Source organism: Mustela nigripes, chromosome 3, assembly GCF_022355385.1.
Source record: "Mustela nigripes isolate SB6536 chromosome 3, MUSNIG.SB6536, whole genome shotgun sequence".
Lineage (NCBI taxonomy): Eukaryota > Metazoa > Chordata > Mammalia > Carnivora > Mustelidae > Mustela > Mustela nigripes.
The window spans coordinates 94,016,272-94,039,237 of NC_081559.1; the positions used below are offsets into that span (position 1 = coordinate 94,016,272).

The 22,966-nt window shown below is 39.0% G+C and overlaps 1 protein-coding gene across 2 annotated transcripts in view; it reads right to left on the reverse strand.

Moving 5' to 3' along the window:
• Nucleotide 1: 1 nt before the first annotated feature.
• The window catches only part of UBXN4 (UBX domain protein 4), a 57,608-nt gene continuing 34,643 nt past the window's right edge, over nt 2-22,966 (reverse strand). For both annotated transcript variants that reach the window (XM_059394378.1, XM_059394377.1), the window contains exons 8-13: nt 22,438-22,602; nt 20,340-20,467; nt 15,715-15,817; nt 11,402-11,533; nt 10,244-10,443; nt 2-671 (exon numbers count right to left, since the gene is read on the reverse strand). In XM_059394378.1, coding sequence (XP_059250361.1) covers nt 533-671; nt 10,244-10,443; nt 11,402-11,533; nt 15,715-15,817; nt 20,340-20,467; nt 22,438-22,602 — 867 coding nt within the window. In that variant the 3' untranslated portion in view covers nt 2-532. The remainder of the gene's footprint in view (nt 672-10,243; nt 10,444-11,401; nt 11,534-15,714; nt 15,818-20,339; nt 20,468-22,437; nt 22,603-22,966) is intronic.

Genomic DNA, 22,966 nt, shown 5'->3' on the forward strand with positions numbered 1-22,966 from the left:
ATTTCGGTTTTTGGAAAAGATTTTTTATTCAGTGTTTAAGATTAAAAACTACAAGATTTTGCTTGCAGCTGATGAGCAAAAAGAGAAAAGTTAAACATAAGTTATCATCTGATTGGCTAGTTAAAAATGCTCTGACTCAGAGTCAAATCACTCAGTGACATACCAGTTACTTCGTGTGGACTTAAGAGTTCTGGAGCAAAATAGCTCTAAACAAAACCTGTCATCTGAGAGCAAGGGGCTAACAGGTATATGAGATACTGAGTAAGAAAGCGGATAACGGGGCTGTGGCAGACGTTTTGATTCTTTTAGGCTTCTAGCAGTTGGTTACCATATGCAAGGACCTAGCAGCCAGTTACATCATCTCTTGAGCTGTCTGAGGAGTTAAACAACTTTAACCCACTAAGCAAGAATACAGAGACACTTTACAGACCAGCTAGAAAACAAAAAAGCAGCCCCACTTCTCCAGTAGACTTTTAGTTGCATTAAATCATAAGGGAAAACAATGATTATTGCACATACTGTACTTCTCACACTACATCTGTTGAGTAGAATTTCCATTCCAGGTGTTGTTTTCATCTTCACCATCATCTTGAGTCCTCAATCTGTAGATCTTCCCCTCCTTTTTAAAGTCTTCCCCTCGTTTCTCCAGCACTCTTTTCCTGACTGGGTCCCTGACGTAAGAAGAGAGGGAGAGAACAGAAGGTGACAAAAAGGGAAAACAGCAGTCGCACAAAGCTATCTCCTCTACACTTCCGTCAGGACAGGAAGCTGTCCTTTATGGAGAGTCCAGGGGAGATAATGGCATCTCCTAACATGGCACAAGACTATACACGTTTTTGGCAGTTTAACTTCAACTGTTCTCCAACCCAAACCAGCCCAGTCACTGCTCCATTTCCATGTTTCTCTTTTTTTTTTTAATTTAAAAAAAAATTTTTTTTTAAAAGATTTTATTTATTTATTTGACAGACAGAGATCACAAGCAGGCAGAGAGGCAGGCAGAGAGAGGGGAGGAAGCAGGCTCCCTGCGGAGCAGAGAGCCCGATGCGGGGCTCGATCCCAGGACCCTGGGATCATGACCTGAGCAGAAGGCAGAGGCTTTAACCCACTGAGCCACCCAGGCGCCCCTCCATGTTTCTCTTGATGACTTTCTAAGTCTTAGGAGAAAGGGGCCACCTGCTGAATAACCTTTGCTTTATTATTTATGCAAACTAAAATGTGAATAACTTACATGACACCCTAGAGCTTATCCAAGCTCCATTCCTAGCCTAATTTACAAAAACAATCAATTATCAGTTTTTAATCCTTTCATAATCTGTAAGGACTGATTTACATAAAATCTATTAAGAATAAACAGGCTGACTGTGTCCAAGATGGTGATGAGCAAAAAGAGAAAAGTTAAACATAAGTTATCATCTGATTGGCTAGTTAAAAATGCTCTGACTCAGAGTCAAATCACTCAGTTACATACCAGTTACTTCGTGTGGACTTAAGAGTTCTGGAGCAAAAATAGCTCCAGAGGAGGAGTAGGAGACCTAAATTTTGTCTGGTCCCAGGAACTCAGCTAGATAGCTATCAAACCATTCTCAACACCTGCAAACTCAGCCAGAGATCGAAGAAAAGACTAGCTACAACTCTATGAACAGAAAAGTGACCACTTTCTGGAAGGTAGGAGGTGCAGAGAAGTGCATCTGGGACGACATATTGGAAAGACCGCGTAGGGAGGGAGCCTTGGTCAGCCAGCTACCAGCAAGAGAGCAGCAGAGCATGAAATTGGAACTTTCAGAAGTCTGCTCCACTGAGGGACATCACCCTGGTGGCTAAGCGAGGGGTGGAACCCTTATTGAAGAGTACAGTCTCAGGACCCTTGGGGTCACAGAAAGACCGGGGGTGCCTGAGTGTGGCAGAGCTCCCAAGTACCAGAGCAGAGAATCCGGCTGCCAACACTGAGCCCAGGAGTGGGCTTTCTGCTCAGGGTTGCCACAAACCATGATATGCTGCACAGCTGGGCCACTGCTCTTCAAGTAGGGACCCACAAGTGGCAGATCCAGGGAGATTCCCCTTCCTCCCTTGGCAGAAGCAGAATGGGAGTGCACCCCAGGAATCTGCTGGGTTTGGGGAGTCCAAACAGGGCCAAATGCCAGAGACAGAAACACTTGGTCACACACTGGGTGAGCACGGCGTGTGGACAGAGACCAGGGAGAAGGAGTGATGGACTGCTTTTCTCTGAGGAGAAAAGTAGTGCACTGAGGAGGGGAGCCCAAGCTCAGTTCCTCTGGGGCCAGAGAGTGGGATGTCAACATGTTCATTCTCAGCCTCTAAAGCCAAGAAGAAAGCCTTCAGGGAACAAAAACTACTGTAACCCGAGCAGATTACTTAGCCTGGCCCCTGGCAAGGGCGGTACAGTTCGGTCTTGGGCAAAGCCATTTGAAAATCACTGCAACAGGCCCCTCCCCTGGAAGATCAGCAAGAATAGCCAGCCAAGACCAAGTTTCCGATCAATGAGAACTGCAAAATTCCAGTGCTAAGAGAATGCAGCACATAGAATTCATGGCTTTTTACCCATAATTCTTTAGTCTTTGAACCTTTTGAGAAACGGTCTTTGAATTTTTTCTTTTCTTAAAAAATTGTTCGTTCCTTTTTCAACCAACTTATCAATTCCTTTCTTAAAATCCTTTTTTAATTTTGCATTTTACAGCCATATTGTATTTAACCTTATTTTTGCACATATATATGTAAGTTTTTCTTTCTTTAAAATTTTAGGATGCAGCTTCTTCTAACAGACAAAATATATGCAAAATCTAGTGTATGGCTCTGTTCTATTCACCAGCCTGATCATATTCTACCCGCCCCCCAACCATTTCAGGTCTCTTCTGATTTGTTTAGGGTACATTTCTCTGGGGTCATGGTTGCCCTCTAACTATTTTGTTTTCTTGTTCATATATTCTCAACAAAATTACAAAATATTTTGTTTTCTTGTTCATCTATTCTCAACAAAATTACAAAACGGAAAAACTCACCTCAAAAAAGAGAAGAGGCAGTACTGACTGCCAAGGATTTAATCAATATGGACGTTAGTATAATGTTGGAACTAAAGTTCAGAATAATGACTATAATGACACTAGCGAATCCCTTCCTGGAGAAATGAAAGAACTAAAATCTAAAAAATCTAAAAATTAAAACCTATTAGTCGAAATCAAAAAGGTTATTGATGAGTTGCAATAAAAAAATGGAGGCTTTAACTGACAGGATAAGTGAGGCAGGAGAGAGAATTAGTGATATATAAGACCAAATGATGGAGAATAGAGAGGCTGAGAAAAAGAGAAATAAATAACTACTGGATCATGAGGGAAGAATTCGAGAGATAAGTGATAAAATAAAGCAAAATAATATTAAAAATAATCAGAGTCCCAGAAGAAAATAAGGGAGGGGCAGAAGGTATACTGGAGCAAATTATAGTGGAGAACTTCCCTAATTTGGGGAGGGAAACCGACATCAAAATCCAGGAGGCACAGAGAACGCCTGTCAAAATCAAGAAAAATAGGTCAACACCCCAATATCTAAAAATAAAACTTAAAAATCTCCAAGACGAAGAGAAAATCCTGAAAGCAGCTCAGGACAAGAGGTCTCTAACAGTAACAGTAGAAACATTAGATTGGCAGCAGAGCTATCCAGAGAACTGGCAGGCTATAAAGGATTAGCATGATACATTCAGGTATTAAACAAGAAAAATACGCAGTCAAGAATACTTTATCTAGCTAGGCTGTCATTAAAAACAGAAGTGATAAAAAGCTCTCAGGATAAACAGAAACTAAAACAATTTGTGATCACCAAACCAGCCCTACAAGAAATATTGAAAAGGGGGCGCCTGGGTGGCTCAGTGGGTTAGGCCTCTGCCTTCAGCTCAGGTTATGATCTCAGCGTCCTGGGATTGAGGCCCACATCAGGCTCTCTGCTCAGTGGGGAGCCTGCTTCCCCCTCTCTCTGCCTTCCTCTCTGCCTACTTGTGATCTCCCTCTCTCTGTCAAATAAATAAAATTAAAAAGAAAGAAAGAAAGAAAGAAATATTGAAAGGGGTCCTCTAAGCAAAGAGAAAGCCGAAAAGTAACATAGAACAGAAAGGAACAGAGACAATACATAGTAACAGTCACCTTACAGGCAATACAATGGCACTAAATTCCTATCTTTCAATAGTTACCCTGAATGTAAACTGCTAAATGCCCCAATCAAAAGACAGAGGGTATCATATTGGATAAAAAAGCAAGACCCATCAATATGCTGTCTGCAAGAGACTCATTTTAGACCCACAGACACCTCTAGATTGAAAGTGAGGGGGTGGAAAACCATTTATCATGCTAATGGACATCAAAAGAAAGCTGGCATAGCAATCCTTGTATCAAACAAATAAGATTTTAAACCAAGGACTATAATAAGAGATGAAGAAGTACACTATATCATAATTAAAGGGTCTATCCAATAAGAAGATCTAACAACTGTAAATATTTATATCCCTAACATGGAAGCAGCCAATTATATAAACCAGTTAACAACAAAATCGAAGAAACACATGACAATAATACAATAATATAGGGGACTTTAACACCCCTCCCTCACTGCAATGGACCAATCGTCTAAGAAGATCAACAAGGAAATAAGGACCTTGAATGACACACTGGACCAGATGGACTTCACATATACATTCAGAACATTCCATCCCAAAGCAAGAAAATACACATTCTTCTCTAGTGCACATGGAACATTCTCCAGAATAGATCAGAACCTGGGTTACAAATCAGGTATCAAGCAGTACCAAAAGATTGGGATCATTTCCTGTGTACTTTTGGACCACAATGCTTGGAGACTCAATCACCAAAGGAAAGTTGGAAAGAACTCAAATACATGGAGGCTAAAGAGTATCCTACACTAAAGAATGAGTTGGTCAACCAGAAAATTAAAGAATTTTAGAAAAATCATGGAAACAAATGAAAATGAAAACACAACTGTTCAAAATCGTTGGGGTATAGCAAAGGTGGTCCTAAGAAGGAAGTATATGGCACCACAAGCCTTTCTCAAGAAACAAGAAAGGTCTCAAATATACAACCTAATCCTAGCTGGAGGAAAAACAGCAAATAAAGCCTAAACCCAGCAGAAGAGAAATAATAAAGATAAGAGCAGAAATCAATGAAATAGAAACCAGAAGAACAGATCAACGATACTAGGAGCTGGTCTTTCAAAGAATTAATAAGATTAATAAACCCCTGGCCAGACTTATCAAAAAGAAAAGAAAAAGGACCCAAATAAATAAAATCATTAAAGAGGAGAGATCACAACCAATACCAAACAAATACAAACAAGTATAAGAACATATTATGAGCAACTATATGCCAACAAATTAGACAACACAAAAGGAACAGATGCATTCCTAAAGACGTATAAACTACCAAAACTCAAATAGGAAGAGTAAACCTGAACAAACCTATAACCAGCAGGGAAACTGAAGCAGTAATAAAAAAATCTCCCACCAAACTAGAGCCCAGAGCCAGATGGCTTCCCAGGGAAATTCTACCAAACATTTAAAGAAGAATTAGTACTTATTCTTCTCAAACTATTGCAAAATATAGGAATGGAAGGAAAACGTCCAAACTCTTTTTGAGACCAGCATTATCCTGATCCCAAAACCAAAGACCCCATCAAAAAGGAGAATTACAGACCAATATCCCTGATGAACATCGATATAAAAATTCTCGCTAAAATACTAGCCAATAGGATCCAACAGTACATTGAAAGGATTATTCACTATGACCAAGTGGAATTTATTCCTGGGCTGCAAGGTTGGTTCAACATTTGAAAATCTATCAATGTGATACAATACATTAATAAAAGAAAGGACAAGAATCATATGATCCTCTCAATAGATGCAGAAAAAGCATCTGATAAAGTACAGCATCCTTTCTTGATTATAACTCTTCACAGTGTAGGGATAGAGAGTACATACCACATCATCAAAGCCGTCCATGAAAAACCCACAGCAAACATCACCCCCAATGGGGAAAAACTGAGAGCTTTTCCCCTAAGGTCAGGAACAAGGCAGGGATATCCACTATCACCACTGCTGTTCAACATAGAACTATAAGTCCCAACCTCAGCAATCAGACAACAAAAATAAAAGGCATCCAAATAGGCAAAGAAGTCATCAAACTCTCATTCTTTGCAGATGATATGATACTTTATGTGGAAAACCCTAAAGACTCCACCCTAAAACTGCTAGAAATCATACAGGAATTCAATAAAGTGGCAGGACATAAAATCAATACACAGATATCAGTTGCATTTCTATATACCAACAAGGAGACAAAAAAAAAAGAGAAATTAAGGAGTTGATCCCATTTAAAATTGCACCCCAAACCATAAGATACCTAGGAATAAATCTAACCAAAGAGGGAAAGGATCTGTATTCAGAAAACTATGGAATACTCATGAAAGAAAATGAGGAAGACACAAAGAAATGGAAAAATGTTCCATGCTCATGGATTGGAAGAACAAATGTGTAAATGTCTATTCTACCTAGAGCAATGTACACATGCAATGCAATCCCATCAAAATACAATACCATCAACTTTTTTCACAGATCTTGAACAAATAATCTTGAATTTGTATGGAACCAGAAGAGACCCCAAATAGAGGAATGTTGAAAAAGAAAACCAAAGCTGGTGGCATCACAATTCCGGAATTCAAGCTCTGTTACAAAACTGTAATCATCAAGACAGTAGGTACTGGCACGAAAACAGACACATAGATTAATGGAACAGAAAAGAGAACTTAAAAATGGATCCCTGACTCAACAGCCAACTAATCTCTGACAAAGCAGGAAAGAATATCCAATGGGAAAAAGTCTCTTCAAAAAATGGTATTGGGAAAACTGGACAGCCACATGTGGGAGAATGAAACTGGACCATTTCCTTATACCACACACAAAAATAGACTCAAAATGGATGAAAGACCTCAATATGAGACAGGAGTCCATCAAAATCCTTGAGGAGAAAACAGGCAGCAACCTCTTCACCCTTAGCTGCAACAACATCTTGCTAGACATGTTGCCAAAGGCAAGGGAAGCAAGGGCAAAAATGAATTATAGGGACTTCACCAAGATCAAAAGCTACTGAACTGCAAAGGAAAGTCAACAAAACCAAAAGACAATGACAGAATAGGAGAAGATATCTGCAAATGACATAGCAGATAAAGGGCTTGTAAAGAACTTACCAAACTCAACAGCCAAAGAACTAATAATCCAATCAAGAAATGGGCAGAAGAAATAAACAGATATTTCTTTAAATAAAACATCCAAATGGCCAACAGACACATGAAAAAGTGCTCCACATCACTCGGCATCAGGGACATACAAATCAAAACCATAATGAGATACCACCTCACACGAGTCCAAATGGCTAAAATTAACCAATCAGGAAATGACAGGTGTTGAGGAGGATGCAGAGAAGGGGAACCCTCCTTCACTGTTGGTGGGAATGCAAGCTGGTACAGTCATTCTGGAAAACAGTATGGAAGTTTGTCAAAAAGCTGAAAATAGAGCTACCCTACAACCTTGCCATTGCTCTACTGGGGATTTATCCCAAAGATACAAATATACTGACCTGAAGGGACACATGCACCCCAATGTTTACAGTAACAAGATCCACAACAGCCAAACTATAGCAAGAGTCCAGATGTCTATCAACAGATGAATGGATAAATAAGATACAGTATGCACGTGCATGCATGCATGTGCGCGCAAGCGCACGCGCACACACACACACAGACACACACACAGGTATATTACACACAGGTATATTACACACACAGGTATTCATCAAAAAATGAAATCTTGACATTTGCAATGATATAGATGGTACTAGAGAATATTATACTAAGCAAAATAAGTCAATCAGAGAAAGATAATTACTGTATGATCTCACTGATAAGCAGAACTTAATGGGAAAGAGAAAAGTGAAACAAGACAAAACCAGAGAGGGAGACAGTCCATAAGAGACTCTAAATCTCAAGAAACAAACTGAAAGTTGCTGGAGGGAAAGGGGGTGAGGGAATGGAGTGGTTGGGTGATGGAGATAGGGGAGGGTATGTGGCGAGTACTGTGTACAGTGTAAGATTGATGAATCGCAGACTTGTATCCCTGAAACAAATTATATGTTATATGTTAATAATGAAAGAAAGAAAGCAAGAAAGAAAAAGGAGGCAGGGAGAGAGGAAAAGAAAGGAGAGCAGAAAAAAAGAAAAGTTAACTTGTGCAATAATCTGGTTAAACCAAGGGCCAGACGCAAATCTAGTGGTAGGAAGATCAACTGGATTACTCCAATGATTCTGGTGAGAAATTATGAGATCTTTGACTAAGGCAGTGGAAAGGAATGAAACAAAATATATTTATTTTAACAGATTAGATATAGAAGAGTAAGGGAAAAGGGAGGGAAAAAAGTTGACTATGGATTTTATTTCTTGAGTGACTAAATGAATAGATTTAGAATAGAAAATAAAAGGTTTGTGGGAAAATGTTTTATTGTCCAATGAATAAATGTATTTCATAAATGACAACTGAAAAAAAAAACCCACAACAAAAAGGCTTTCAGCATCTGAAAATGGAAAGGAAAACGGGTGAAATTTAAGCTAAGGCAATCTCCTTTGAATGGGGGGGTGCCAACGAACAGTGGGACACAAAGCTTTGCTCTCCAGATATGCATTCACCCATCCTTTGCCCCATCCCAGTAGCTCTTCCCTTATTCGAAGTAAGTTTTAAAAGCCCACACAGCAAGGCACCTGGCTGGCTTAGTCAGAAGAGCTTGTGACTCTTGGTTTCGGGGTCATGAGCGTGAAAGCAATACTTTAAAAACACGAACACACACACACACACACACACACACACACACACAAACCCACACAGCAAGCTATGCTGTGTAACAGTAATTCAGAATTAAATACTTCTACCCACTACTCAGTAAAATTCAGCACTAATAAGACCTAGTCTGAATGCCGTTCCCAGGCTAGAGAAGAATTTCCCTGTATCCTTAAGTAAAGTACTAAGAATATGACTGGTTTTCCTAATAGTTACAAAGAAATCAAGATAAAGGCTGAATCAGCCCAATCACAGTACTCACTAAATCTTCATCTAGAGAGTCAAAAGGATATAAAATCAAGGACTTTACTTACTGATGGCAGAGGCAAGGATTTTCATTACTTATCACATAGAATTGGTGTATGTGCTATAACGCCTATTAATGGGCTCAACAGTGTTTAAAGTGTTTTTTTTTTAAAGATTTTATTTATTTATTTGACAGACGGAGATTACAAGTAGGCAGAGAGGCAGGCAGGGAGAGAGAGGAGGAAGCAGGCTCCCTGTTGAGCAGAGAGCCCAATGCAGGGCTCGATCCCAGGACCCTGGGACCATGACCTAAGCCGAAAGAAAGCAGAGGCTTTAAACCACTGAGCCTAAGCCACCCAGGCGCCCCTCAACAGTATTTAACAGCAAAAGGAATATATTATAATAAACCATGCTATAATCAGAAAAACTACAATCCTACCTTCCAGGAAAATACTTCCCATTAATCTGTTTCAAATATGGAGAATCTTAACAGAGGTATAAGCTAACATCATTGGTATTATTTAGAATTACCATGCTAACCTTGGCCATCTGCAATAAAAAGAAGGCCTCTTGTTTAAGGGACCAGTGTAAAATAACACTCTGAAGAAGGCACCATTTTCAAATGAATATCCAGTTTTCACAGCCTGGTCTTTCTCTGAATGAAGACCAGTAGAAGACAAGAAGCAGACCAAAGCGCTGCTACAAAGGATTAAAATTATCTAAAGCACAGTGACACCTCCAAAAAAATGTATGCAAGATAATGTGAGAAATTAATTAAATGAAATATCTTGTTGGACAAAACATGGTTAGCAAGAAAGATACTACTATTTAGTCCTACCAAAAAAAAAAAAAAAATGTGCCCTTACAGTTATGGGATAAGGAGAAGTCAATAAACAAAGTAGTAGGAGTAGGTTCTAGAAAGGTGGTTGAAAAAACTCAGGTAGTGAGCTTCCCAGGAGAGATGATACAGTAAAACTTCAGAACATTTAAATTTTTCCCCTTATGTAGAAAGATGGCATACTACCCATAACAAAAATGTTCATTTTGAATAAGGCACTGGGCATTACTAACACATTCTGTAAATGGGAAAAACACAGATACCTTTTTTCTGAGTTGCTAGTTGATGCAAGGTTTGAGGACTCTGATGTTGCTGCTCTCACAGAGGTCTGTGCAGGAGGGTTACTAAATAGGAAGTTGCTAATCAATCTCCAGATGGCAAGGAATGGGTAAAGGACTGTCCCCAACAATGTCCAAAAGTCTCCACTGGAAGAATGTACCATGGATGTATTTGGTCTTCCGGCCTAAAAATTAAGAAATAAACCTCAATAAAAGCTATGTGAGCCAAATCACATCACACTCAAGGTTCTAGATTAACCTTTTATCTAGAAAACAAAGTCCTATTGACTTTAGTTTACTGCAAGAAGGTAAAATTACCATCTTCTGCTCCTTTTCAGGTGTATATTTTATACAAACTTCTGGGAACTCCAGGAGCTTTGTTTTTTAAAGGAGTACTCACAACAATGAAACTAGAAAATAGTTCTTGGTGAAATGAACCAATCAGTTTTAAGAAAACTAACCTTTTTGTAATGAAATTAACAACTTTGGTAAGAAAAGTCTTCCTTGCTTATTAAAAAATAGGCAAAGGTTTCAAAACCTTAGTGAATACAAATTAATCCTTATTACTGGAAGGCTAATTGTTTTAGGTGTGGAGCTCTAGTTCAGAACCAGGAAAACTATTCTAATCAAAATATAGAAGACCAGGCTCTCCGTCTCTGGAATTTAGGGGATTCCTTACTAAAGTCATTTAAACTTTCCGAGCCTCTTTATCAAAGATTAAAATATTGTTGTGAGGATCAAATGTGATGAATATGTTTAAAAATCAAAGTTACTTTTATGTTAAAATTTTTTTTTAAAAACTTGGTAAACCAGTTAAGGTCATACATACATGAAAGACACTAAAATATACATTAGACCAATACTATGTATTTCTTATTTTCTTCTCATACTGGTCCTTTTTGTACATGAAAATAGGTGAGGAAAAAGGTGAAAACTGAAGTATTTATTTAGTGCCTCATTAGCAATACAAATATAAAACGCACGGGATAATGGAACAATAAATTAATCTAACATTTTTTGGACAATCTGAATTTAATTACCCATAGTACATGCTTTACCATCCCTTCCATTGATTTTAAGAAATGATCAAGAGTAGAACAAACAGGATTGTAGAGACAGAAAAAAAAATACATATATACGTACTGGCAACAGTACCACTGAAGCACTTGGGGCAAGTTCCAAATCCAACAATTTCTTTTTATAATCTTCTTTGGTAAATTCCCTCCGGGGAAACATGGTTGCTAGTGAAAAATTACCGTAAGTGTTGCCAACAGTCTGTAACATAACAGTTGAGTTTTAAAACCTTACAAAGGTGCCTTTTTAAAGTAAGATAATACACACCAAATGCATCCAAAATAACTGGTTTTTTTAAAAGATTTTATTTATTTGACAGAGATCACAAGCAGGCAGAGAGGCAGGGAAAGAGAGAGAAAGGAAGCAGGCTCCCTGCTGAGCAGAGAGCCCAATGCAGGGCTCGATCCCAGGACCCTGGGACCATGACCTGAGCTGAAGGCAGAGGCTTTAACCCACTGAGCCACCCAGGCACCCCCAAAACAACTGCTTTAATTCAAACTGCCTTAATTTTAAAGTTCATTCAGGGGCTCAGTCAGTTAAGTGTCTAACTCTTGGTTTTGGGTCAAGTCATGATCTCAGTTTTGTGAGATCCAGCCTTGTATCAGGCCCTGCTCAGAGCAGACTCTGGTCCAGATCCTCTTTCCCCTTCCCTCCTCCTGTGCCCCACCCTGCACATGCTCTCTCTCTCTCTCAAAAAAAAAAAAAAGAAAAAAAAGTAAAATCCTTCCTCAAAAAGTTGAAAAGAGAGCTATCCTATGACCCAGCAATAACACTACTGGGTATGTACCCTAAAGATACAAATGCAGTGATCCAAAGGGGCACGTGCACCCATTGAATGTTTATAGCAGCAATGCTCACAAGAGCCAAACTATGGAAAGAAATCACATGTCCATCAACAGATGAATGGATGAAGAAGATGTGTGAGATATATATATATATGTCTATAGATAGATAGAGATCTCTCTATATCTACAATGGAATACTATGCAGCCATCAAAAGAAATGAATCTTGCCATTTGCAATGACATGGATGGAACTAGAGGGTATTATGCTGAGTGAAATAAGTCAATCAGAGAAAGACAATTATTCTATGATCTCCCTGATATGAGGAATTTGAGAGGCAGAGTGGGGAGTCTGGGGGGGTAGGGAAGGAAAAAATTAAACAAGATGGGATTGGGAGGGAGACAAACCACACATAAGAGACTTTAAACAAACTGAGGGTTGCTGCAGGGCAGGGGGGAGGGTTGGATGGCTGGGTGACGGACACTGGGGAGGGTATGTGCTATGGTGAGTGCTGTGAAATGTGTAAGCCTGATGATTAACAGACCTGTACTCCTGGGGCAAATAATACATCATGTTAATAAAAGTAATTAATTAAAAAAATACATAAAATCTTAGAAAAAAAATTGGGACACTTGGGTGGCTCAGTGGATTAAGCGGCTGCCTTCAACTCAGGTCATGATCCCAATCCTAGAGTCCTCGGATTGAATCCCTCATCCAGCTCCTTGCTCAGTGGGGAGCCTGCTTTTCCCTCTGTTTGCCTCTCCCTCTGCTTCTGCTCTCTCTGACAAAAAGAAAACCTTAAGAAAATATAGTAAATTTTAAAAAGTTCATTCAAATGTAAACTCACAAAAACCTTTATAAAAACTCTGTGCTTCAAAAAGTAGCTCATGGGGTGCCTGGGTGGCTCAGTGGGTTAAAGCTTCTGCCTTTGGCTCAGGTCATGATCCTAGGGTCCTGGGATCGAGCCCCATATCCAGCTCTCTGCTCAGCAGGGAGCCTGCTTCCTCCTCTCTCTCTGCCTGCCTCTCTACCTACTTGTGATCTCCGTCTGTCAAATAAATAAATAAAATCTTAAAAAAAAAAAAAAAAAGTAGCTCAAAGCTACAAAATCCAAATAGTACCTAGGCTTTTACAATCCCAAAATGACAACATAGCAAGACTATAGTTCCTAAAACCATCTAAAAAAAATTGAACAAAAATGAACAGTTGTAACATCTCTTTTGAATATTCCTGCAGTTTGCCACTAGTTTTCACTATACTTTGGCAAACTTTTATTACTATCTCTCTGATGTACATCTGAATTATAGGAATTCCCTATTAAAAATCTGGAATATTCCAGAACTTTCCTCATATACATAAAATCAGGAGTTCACGTCTTCCTTGTCCCAAAAAAATAAATGTCCCATAGTCAATCCGTGCTACACACACAATCCCAGATGCAGGAACCTACCACACTGGGTAGCAACATGATCACCTTCATAATTTTAAGTCACCTATACTTGTAAACATCTTAGCCAAGAGTTTTTCTCTCCCTAGAAGATTCCAAAGAAACAGACTAATGCTTTAGATTTTTGTATTTTTTTAAAAACTGGAGATCACATACATACCTCTCACTTCTTACTCTAACATGAGGACATATAAAAATACAAAATTAGGTGGCTCAGTGGGTTGAGCCGCTGCCTTCGGCTCAGGTCATGATCTCAGGATCCTGGGATCGAGTCCAGCATCGGGCTCTCTGCTCAGCAGGGAGCCTGCTTCCTCCTCTCTCTCTCTCTCTCTCTGCCTGCCTCTCTGCCTACTTGTGATCTCTCTCTGTCAAATAAATAAATAAAATCTTTAAAAAAAAATACAAAAGTGGGTTACTGCACTGAAACAAAAGTTTTTTTTTAAATTTTTTAAAAAAAATATTTTATTTATTTATTTGACAGAGACACAGTGAGAGAGAGAACACAAGCAGGGCAGAGGGAGAGGGAGAAGCAGGCTCCCGGCCAAACAGGGAGCCCGATGCAGGGCTTGATCCCCAGACCCTGGGATCATGACCTGAGCTGAAGATACATGCCTAATGACTGAGCCACCCAGGTACCCCTGAAATAAAGTTCTAATAGGACTGATGCAAAGCTCTGTTTTCTCATGTGGCTTCCTCCTTCACTTACCTATGGTAGAAATGGTACAACTCAGGCCAGGACTAATTATTCCCTTTTGGGAGGCCCCAAGTGGGGCACCAAGGCAAAAGAAGAACAGAGCTACTGGGATTGTTCCACTATAAGCTTAGGGAAAAAGAACTTTTTTTTTTTAAGATTTTATTTATTGATTTGACAGAGAAAGATCACAAATAGTCAGAGAGGCAGTCAGAGAGAGAGAGAGAAGCAGGTTCCCCACTGAGCAAAGAGCCCGATGTGGGGCTCGATCCCAGGATCCTGAGATCATGACATGAGCGGAAGGCAGCGGCTTAACCCACTGAGCCACCCAGGCGCTCCTAGGGAAAAAAGAATTATTAGAAGTGTTTTTACATTGCAAAGCCCAGCAATGGCAAATAGCTCTTTAGGTACCCTCTTGGGATTCATAAGTGAAACAGCAGAGAAAATGGGGAGATGAGGTCTAGGAGAAAGATCTGAACCCTAATTTCAACCTTGAAAAGTCACATGAAGGGACATATGATGAGCCCAGATCCTAAAGGACATCTAATGCCTAGAATCCTTTTTGAAAAAGGCTCATTCAGAGAATAAAAACAGCTTACAGCTGACTTTTGAATAACATGGATGTGAACTGTGTGGGCCCACCCAGACATGGATTTTTTACAGTGCAGCACTATAAGTGTATGTTCTCTTCCTTATGATTTTCTTAATATTCTCTTTTATCTAGCTAACTTTAAGAATATAATATATAGTATATATAATACACAAAATATGTGTTCACTGTTATTGTTAAGGCTTCTGATCAATAGTAAGCTAGTAGTAGTTCTGTTTATGCAGAACTGAAAAGTATACATGGATTTTCAACTGTGCAGTGGGTTGGCAACCCTTAATACCCACACTGTTCAAGGGTCAACTGTAATTGGGAAAGTACTCATATCTTATTTTCTAAGATATAAAATTTCACACCAACTCAGATTTTGAGTAAGGCCACATTCTGGAAGTAAATTCCTGAAGAAGATACTTGTGACCAAAGAAAGATTACTGATCTTTAGGTTTGGCCACCTGGCAGATGGCAGGAAAATGGCCAGCCCAAGGTGACCTGCAGAAAATGTGAAGAGAGAGGAAGAAAAAACTGCATCCCTTTATAGGCAACAACTCCCTCAGATTAGACCTCTGAAGAATCATTTGCAAGAGCAGTGAGAAAAGTTTCCAAAACCTATTGTATGCTATTAGCAAATCCCTATTTCTACACAACAAACAGATGTGCTTTCTCTCTGTGGCACTAATGCATGATGGAAGCTCCACAACACCCCAAAGGGGTCTGATGCTTCCCTCCTGGGGATAAGTCACAACTTATACTCTACAAACCAGGCTTGGAAATTTTCTCCTCCTACATTTTAATAACCTTTTCATCTATCTTTACTGTAAGTCAAGACAAGACATCAAGACAAGACATAAATTTACCTGTGCAGCAAACTGTCTTGCTTCTTCTAGAGGAGCATCAGAAGGGAACTGATTTGTAAAGGAAGAACCATCAGGAAGACGAAATTGAATTCTGGCAACAGTGCTATGAAAATAGAAAATTAAAATCAGCATCTTAACAAATTCTCAAACAGTATCATTAAAAGAGAAAATGGAAGTGAAAATGTGCAAAATGAAAAAACAGGTTTTTCCCATGTCAGACCCCTTCATTTATTATTTTTCAGTAACAGCTTTATCAAGATATAATTCACATAACATAAAATTCACCCTTTTATTTACTTTTTAAAGGTTTTTAAGTAATCTCTACATTCAAGGTGGGGCTCAAACTCACAACCCCAACCAAGATCAAGAGTTGCATGCTCCAATGACTAAATTTTATTTCACTCTTTTAAAGCATACAATTAGGGGTGCTTGGGTGACTCAGTTGGTTAGGTGTCTTCCTTTGGCTCAGATCAAGATCCTGGGGTCCTGACGTGAGCCCCACGTTGGGCTCCCTACTTGGCCGGGGCCAGCTTCTCCCTCCCCCTCTCGCTATCTCTCTCTCAAATAAATAACATCTTCTATAAAAGATAAAGCATACAATTAATTTAGTGGTTTCTATTATGGTCATAGTTGCACAACCATATTTAATTCCAAAACATTCTCATCAATCCAAAAAGAAACCCTGAACCCAACAGCAATTGCTTGCTACTCCTCCCTCATCTAGCCCCTTGGCAAGCACTAATCTACTTTCTGCTTCTAAGAATTTGCCCAGTTCAGGCATTTCATATTATGGAACATAGGAATGTTTGACTTTCTGGTAACTCACTTTCATGTAACATGTTCTCAAAGTTCACCCATGTTGTAGCATGGGTCAGCATTTCATACTTTTTAATTGCTAAATGGTATTTATAATCCCATCACCATATAGGAGAGTTCCAAAGTGTCCACATCCTCACCAAGATTTGTTACTGCTTTTAAGTTTAGGAATCCTGGAGGGCATTAAACAGTATCTCATTGTGGTTTTGATTTAATTTTCCTAATGATTAATAATGTTGAGTAGCTTTTTATATGGCTAACTGACCACTTGGAGATCTTCTCTGGATAAATGGCTATTTAAATCCTTTTCACATATTAAAATCTGAGTTGTTTGCTTTTTATTGTTAAGTTATTAAAGACTCTTTTTTGTACTCTAGATACAAGTCTTTCATCAGATATATGGTTTGCAAATATTTTCTCCAATTCTGGGGGCTATCTTTTCACATTCTTAATGATGTCTCTTGCAACACAAAGTTTTTAATTTTGATGAAGTCCAACTTATCTATTGCTTTCTCTTGTTGCTTGTGCTTTTGGCGTCATGTCTAAGAATCACTGCCTTTTCCAAGATCACAGGAATTTCTCATTTTTTTCTAAGCGTTTATACTTGAGGAAAGGGTTCAAATTCATTCTTTTGGATGTGTCCAAGAACCATCTGTTGAAGAGCTATTCTTTCCCCATGAATGACCCTGGTAACATTTTCAATCATAATCAATCATAAACGCATGGGTTTTTTTTTTCTAAAGATTTTGTTATTTCAATTTTTTATTTAAATTCAATTTAGTGGGCACCTGGGTGGCTCAGCGGGTTAAGCCGCTGCCTTCGGCTCGGGTCGTGATCTCAGGGTCCTGGGATCGAGTCCCATTATCAGGCTCTCTGCTCAGCGGGGAGCCTGCTCCCCCCTCTCTCTCTCTCTGCCTGCCTCTCTGCCTACTTGTGATTTCTCTCTGCCAAATAAATACATAAAATCTTTAAAATAAATAAATAAATAAATCCAATTTAGTTAGATATAGTATATTATTAGTTTCAGGGGTAGAATTTAGTGATTCATCAGTTGCATAAAACACCCACTGCTCATTACCTCAAGTGACCTTCTTAATGCCCATCACCCAATTACACCATCCCCACCCACCTCCCCTCCAGCAACCCTCAGTTTGCTCCCCATAGTTAAGAGTCTCCTATGGTTTGCTTCCCTCCCTCTTTTTATCTTATTTTTCTTTCCCTTCTTCTCTGTTTATCTGCTTTGTTTCTTAAATTCCACACAAGTGAAATCCTATGGTATTTGTCTTTCTCTGACTGACTGATTTCATTTAGGATAATACCCTCTAGTTCCATTCGCGTTGTTGCAAATGGCAAGATTTCATTCTTTTTTGATGACTGAGTAATATTCCGTTGCATATATACACCACAGCTTCTTTATCCATTCACCTGTTGATGGACATCTGGGCTCATTCCACAGTTTGGCTATCGTGGACATTGCTGTTATAAACATTGGGGAAATGCATAGGTTTAGTTCTGAAGACTCAGTTCTACTACAGTGATCCATATATTCATCCTTATGCCAATACCACATTGTCTGGGTTACTATAGCTTTGCTTTAAAATTTAAAAAATCTGATTCTCCCAAGTTTGTTCTTTTTCCAGGTAATTTTGACTATTCTAGGTCCCTTGCATTTCTACATGATTTTTATGCAAAAATTTTGGCAAAAAAAAATCACTTGGGATTTTAATGGGGATTGTGTTGACTCTACGGATCAGTTTGGGAGTACTGCCATTTTTTCCCCACTTTTCCTTTTCATCTCTCAAGCCCCTTTTGTACTGCCATCTCAACAATATTTAGTCCTCGGATCTATGAACACAGAAAGTCTTCCCATATATTTATGTTTGCTTTAATTCTTTCAAAAATGTTTTCTAGTTTTCATTGTAAGAGTCTTACACCTTCATTAAATATATTCTTAAGTATTTTATTACTTTCGGAAAATAGTTTTTAAAAAGTAGTTTTTACTCATGTTATGAGCTTTGTACTTTGTTGGTTGGTACTGCTTACAGAAAGGTTCACATAAACATTCACTGTCTCTCTTTGACTTCATCTTTCTGCTGCCTACATCCTTTGCTTATTCTCTCATACTCTGTTCCCCCTTCCTCCACTAGTACCTATGCAACAAAAAGGGAAGGAAGTATTTATTTCCTCAAACTGTATCAACTTAATAAGGGCGTAGAAATCATGATTATAAAATAAGCATGGTAAAAACTGAAAAATCAAACAAAAAGTAGTTTTTTCTGGGGTGCCTGGCTGGCTCAATTGGTGAAGCATGAGTTAGAGCCCCAAACTGGGCATGGAGATTACTTATAAATAAAATTATTAAAAAAATAAAGTTTTTCTGAATAACAAAAGTAATGCTCATTAATTTTCCAATATAGAAAATACAGAAAAGTAAAGGAATATCTAGGTGGCTCAGTCGGTTAAGCATCTGCCTTTAGCTCAAGTCATATCTTGGGTCCTGGGATTGAAGCCCGCACTGGTCTCTGTGCTCAGTGGGGAGTCTGTTTCTCCTTCTTTCCTCTGCCCATACCTACCCCCCACTCATGCCTGCACACTCATGCTCCCTCTCTCTCAAATAAATAAAATCATAAAAAAAAGACAAGACAGAAAAGTAAGAAAGAAAATATTAACCATAATCCAGCTAGGACATACTGGAAATCTGTATTTTTCTCTTTACAATATATTTTTGTTTTGGGAAATGCCTTATCCCTGCCACCTATCATTCATTCTGGTATGATTATCAGTAACATTTCCCTAACCTCCTCGCCACCAAAGTAGGCATGTGAACTCCCCCAACCAGGGAGCCAATTTAAGTAGACATAGGGATTGATCTGAAAGTGGCCGCATCCGCCAAATAAGGCCAATCAGAATTCTCCCTACTTAATGATATAGGATCTGAGAAAGAGTTTTTCCTCTCTGGGATAAGGAGCTCAAGATTCTGAATGTGCCAAGAGGCCCTGGGTTCACCTGACATCATCATAAAAGTTTCTCTAAGAATGAAGCTAAAACAGAAAAAAAGCCCAAGAGATTAAAAAGAGAGAAAATGTTCTTTTAAATCCCTGAACCTAGCTATACCTACCAAAACCATCAGTGGAAATTCCAACTGCAGAGCCAACAGATTCCCTTTTTGCTTAATCCTGTTTGACCTGAGATAATCACAACCTCAAGAATCCTGATATAGGGCACATGAGTGGCTCAGTCCTTAAGCATCTGTCTTCAGATCAAAACATGATCCCAGGGTCCTGGGACTGAACCTGGCACGGGGTTCTCTGCTCAGCAAGAAGCCTGCTTCCCCCTCTCCTACTCTACCTGCTTGTGTTCCCTCTCTTGCTGCGTCTGTCAAGTAAATAAAAGGGACGCCTGGGTGGCTCAGTTGGTTAAGCAGCTGCCTTCGGCTCAGGTCATGATCCCAGCGTCCTGGGATCGAGTCCCACATCGGGCTCCTTGCTCCGCGGAGAGCCTGCTTCTCCCTCTGACTCTGCCTTCTACTCTGCCTGCCTGTGCTCTCTCTGACAAATAAATAAATAAAAATCTTAAAAAAAAAATCACAATACATGTAAGATAATCACTGTAATCATTTCAATATATGTGTTTTCTATCTTTTGAAAACATTCAGTGACAAGTACCACTGGCAACTGCCACACTGGTCATTATGTCCTCCTGGAACTACTTATTAGAGCCACAGTGCACAACAGTGTTAAAAAGCAGCTTACAACTGCTGTTCTCCTCAGTGGCTATGAATTGAGGGAATTGAGTGGGAAATAAAGTACCTTCTTTCTCTTGCAGAAGACTCCCTTTTGACTTCCATTTCTGCCTGTTTGGCCAGCAAAGCAGCAGCTTTAGCAGCTTCTACTTCTTCTTTTGTCTTTGCAAAACGAGCAGCTCTCTCTGCACGGTCCTTTAAAACAAGTATTAGATACTAATTAGCTTTCATTGCTAGAATGGAACAAACACAAGGAACAAACATAAGGAACAAATACAAATGTATGTAAGATTCCTTAAAGCCATCTGTAAACTTTATCACTCTGGAGCTGGTATTTTTTAGTTTTATGAATGATCAGAGACCAGCAAGTTGCTTATTGAACAAACGAGGACTTAATTTTGGTTACTACTGTATCGCCAGAGCCTGGGAAAAGGTCTGGCAAACAGTAGATAATCAACAAATATTTGTTGCATAAACAAATGAACAATATTAAGGTAGAAATGGCTTTCATATGCACTACAACTGCTCAATTCTAAAGGCAGCTGTTTCAAAACCATCTTAACCTCCTATTTGATGTATGTAAATCTTCTGAATGTCCCACAAAAGAAGAGTTGTGACTAGAGGAGAATGCCACATAACCAGTTCTAAGCTTCTTTTCTAGGGATTTTTTTTTTTTTTTTTTTTGAAAGAAAGGCAGACTGCCATATGTAGCACTTCATTTGGATGTGTCTGAGTCTTGAAAGCCTAATTACTCTATGTTCTCCTACAAATGGACCTTGAAAACTTCTTTGGAGGTTCTAGCAGGGTAGCTCAGCTTCAGAAAGAATACACATGAAGCAGTGAGGGAGGAAGGGGACACCCATCTAGCCAGCCAGATCACTTGGTGATCAATGGTATGACAGGTGTGGCAACCAGATCGCCCTCACATCCCTAGGGAATTTTTGAAAGCTACCTATTGACAACGGTCTCATAACACAAAAAAAAATTACTTTGAAAAAAAGCATCTCAATTTTAATCTTTTATCAAGTTTTTGTTTTCAGTATAATGAACCTACATTGTTCTTTTAGTTTCAGGTATACAACATATAGTAACCCAACAATTCCATACATCACCCGGTGCTCATTGGACAAGTGCCCTCCTTAATACCTTTCACCTACTTCACCCATCACCTGACCTTCCTCCTCTGTAACCATCAGTTTGTTCTTTACAGTTAAGTGTCTGTTTCTTGGTTTCCCTCTCTTTGCTCATTTGTTTTGTTTAATTTCACATGAGAGAAATCTTATGGTATTTGTCTTTCTCTGACTGACTTATTTCACTTAGCATAATACTCTCTACCTCCATCCAAGTTGTTGCAAAAGGCAAGATTTCATTCATTTTATGGGTGAATAATATTCCATTGTATATATATACCACAACTTCTTTATCCAATCCCAATTTTTAATCTTTTTTTCCAAATGGGGTGAGGGAAGAGGAAAAAGTAGAGAGAGAGTCTTAAGCAGGCTCCATGATGTGTAGCCTAATCTCACAATCCTGAGATAAGGACCTGAGCTGAAATCAAGAGTTGGCCACTTAACGACTAAGCCACCCAGGTGTGCCCCCCAATTTTAATCTTAATATGTTATGTTGTTTTGGAAGGGAGAAGCGGTAGAGGGAGAAGGGGAATTTTTTTTTTTAAATTTTTATTTATTTACAATAGAGTGAGTGAGAGCGAGCGAGCCAGAGCAGGGGGAGGGTCAGAGGGAGAAGCAGACTCAAGGCTGAACAGGAAGCTTGATGTGGGGCTCAATCCTGGGACTCTAGGATCATGACCTGAGCCGAAGGCAGTCACTTAACCAACTGAGCCACCCTGGTGCCCAAGAGGAGGAATCTTAAGCAGGCTCCACGCCCAGCTCGGAGTCCAATACAAGGCTCAAACTCACAACCATGAGATCACAACCTGAGCAGAATCAAGAGTTAGACACTTAACTGACTGAGCCATACGTGTATCCCTTAACTATATTTTAATCCAATATACAATTTCTACTAAAAGGAACCTGAAAATTGTACTCTTTGAGTCACTAAAGTCTACTATTTTTGTGTACATGGCCTGGTAGTAAACCAAAACCACTGTGCATGGAAAAACAACTGCATGAGAGTGAAGAATTAAAAATAAACTTATTACTCACCAATGCAATCTGCTGTTTTATGCGCTCTCGAGCTGCCCTATCTTCTGCCTTTTCTCTGTTTCTTTCCTCTAACATTCTTTTTGTTAGTTCTTCTTCTTGCTTTCTTTTATAATCCAACATTTCTTTTCCAGTTTTTCTCCTCTCAATTTCTTTCTTAATTTCTCTCTAAATTAAAGAGAAAGGAAGTATTATGAGCCCAAAAGACAACTTACTAATCTGCTTAGGTATTATTTTATATGAGCTGGTTGTAGGGCACAGCTAAAGGGACAAAGTAATTTCATAAAATGTAAGGGTCTAAAAGGATTTATTAATAGCATGGGTTAAAGGTCAAATGTCTATCAATTTATAAATCTCAGCATTTCTATTAAGGTTGTGATGTAATTTGAAAAAAAGGATTACAGGTCTTTGGTTTGTAAAGTAAATGTTACCCTCTAAGGACACAAAGTAGTCATTTATTTGGCATAAAGAATTAATAACTTTCTTATAATCTCAAAAGAGATGACATAGTTCAGGAGCACACGATGAGAAA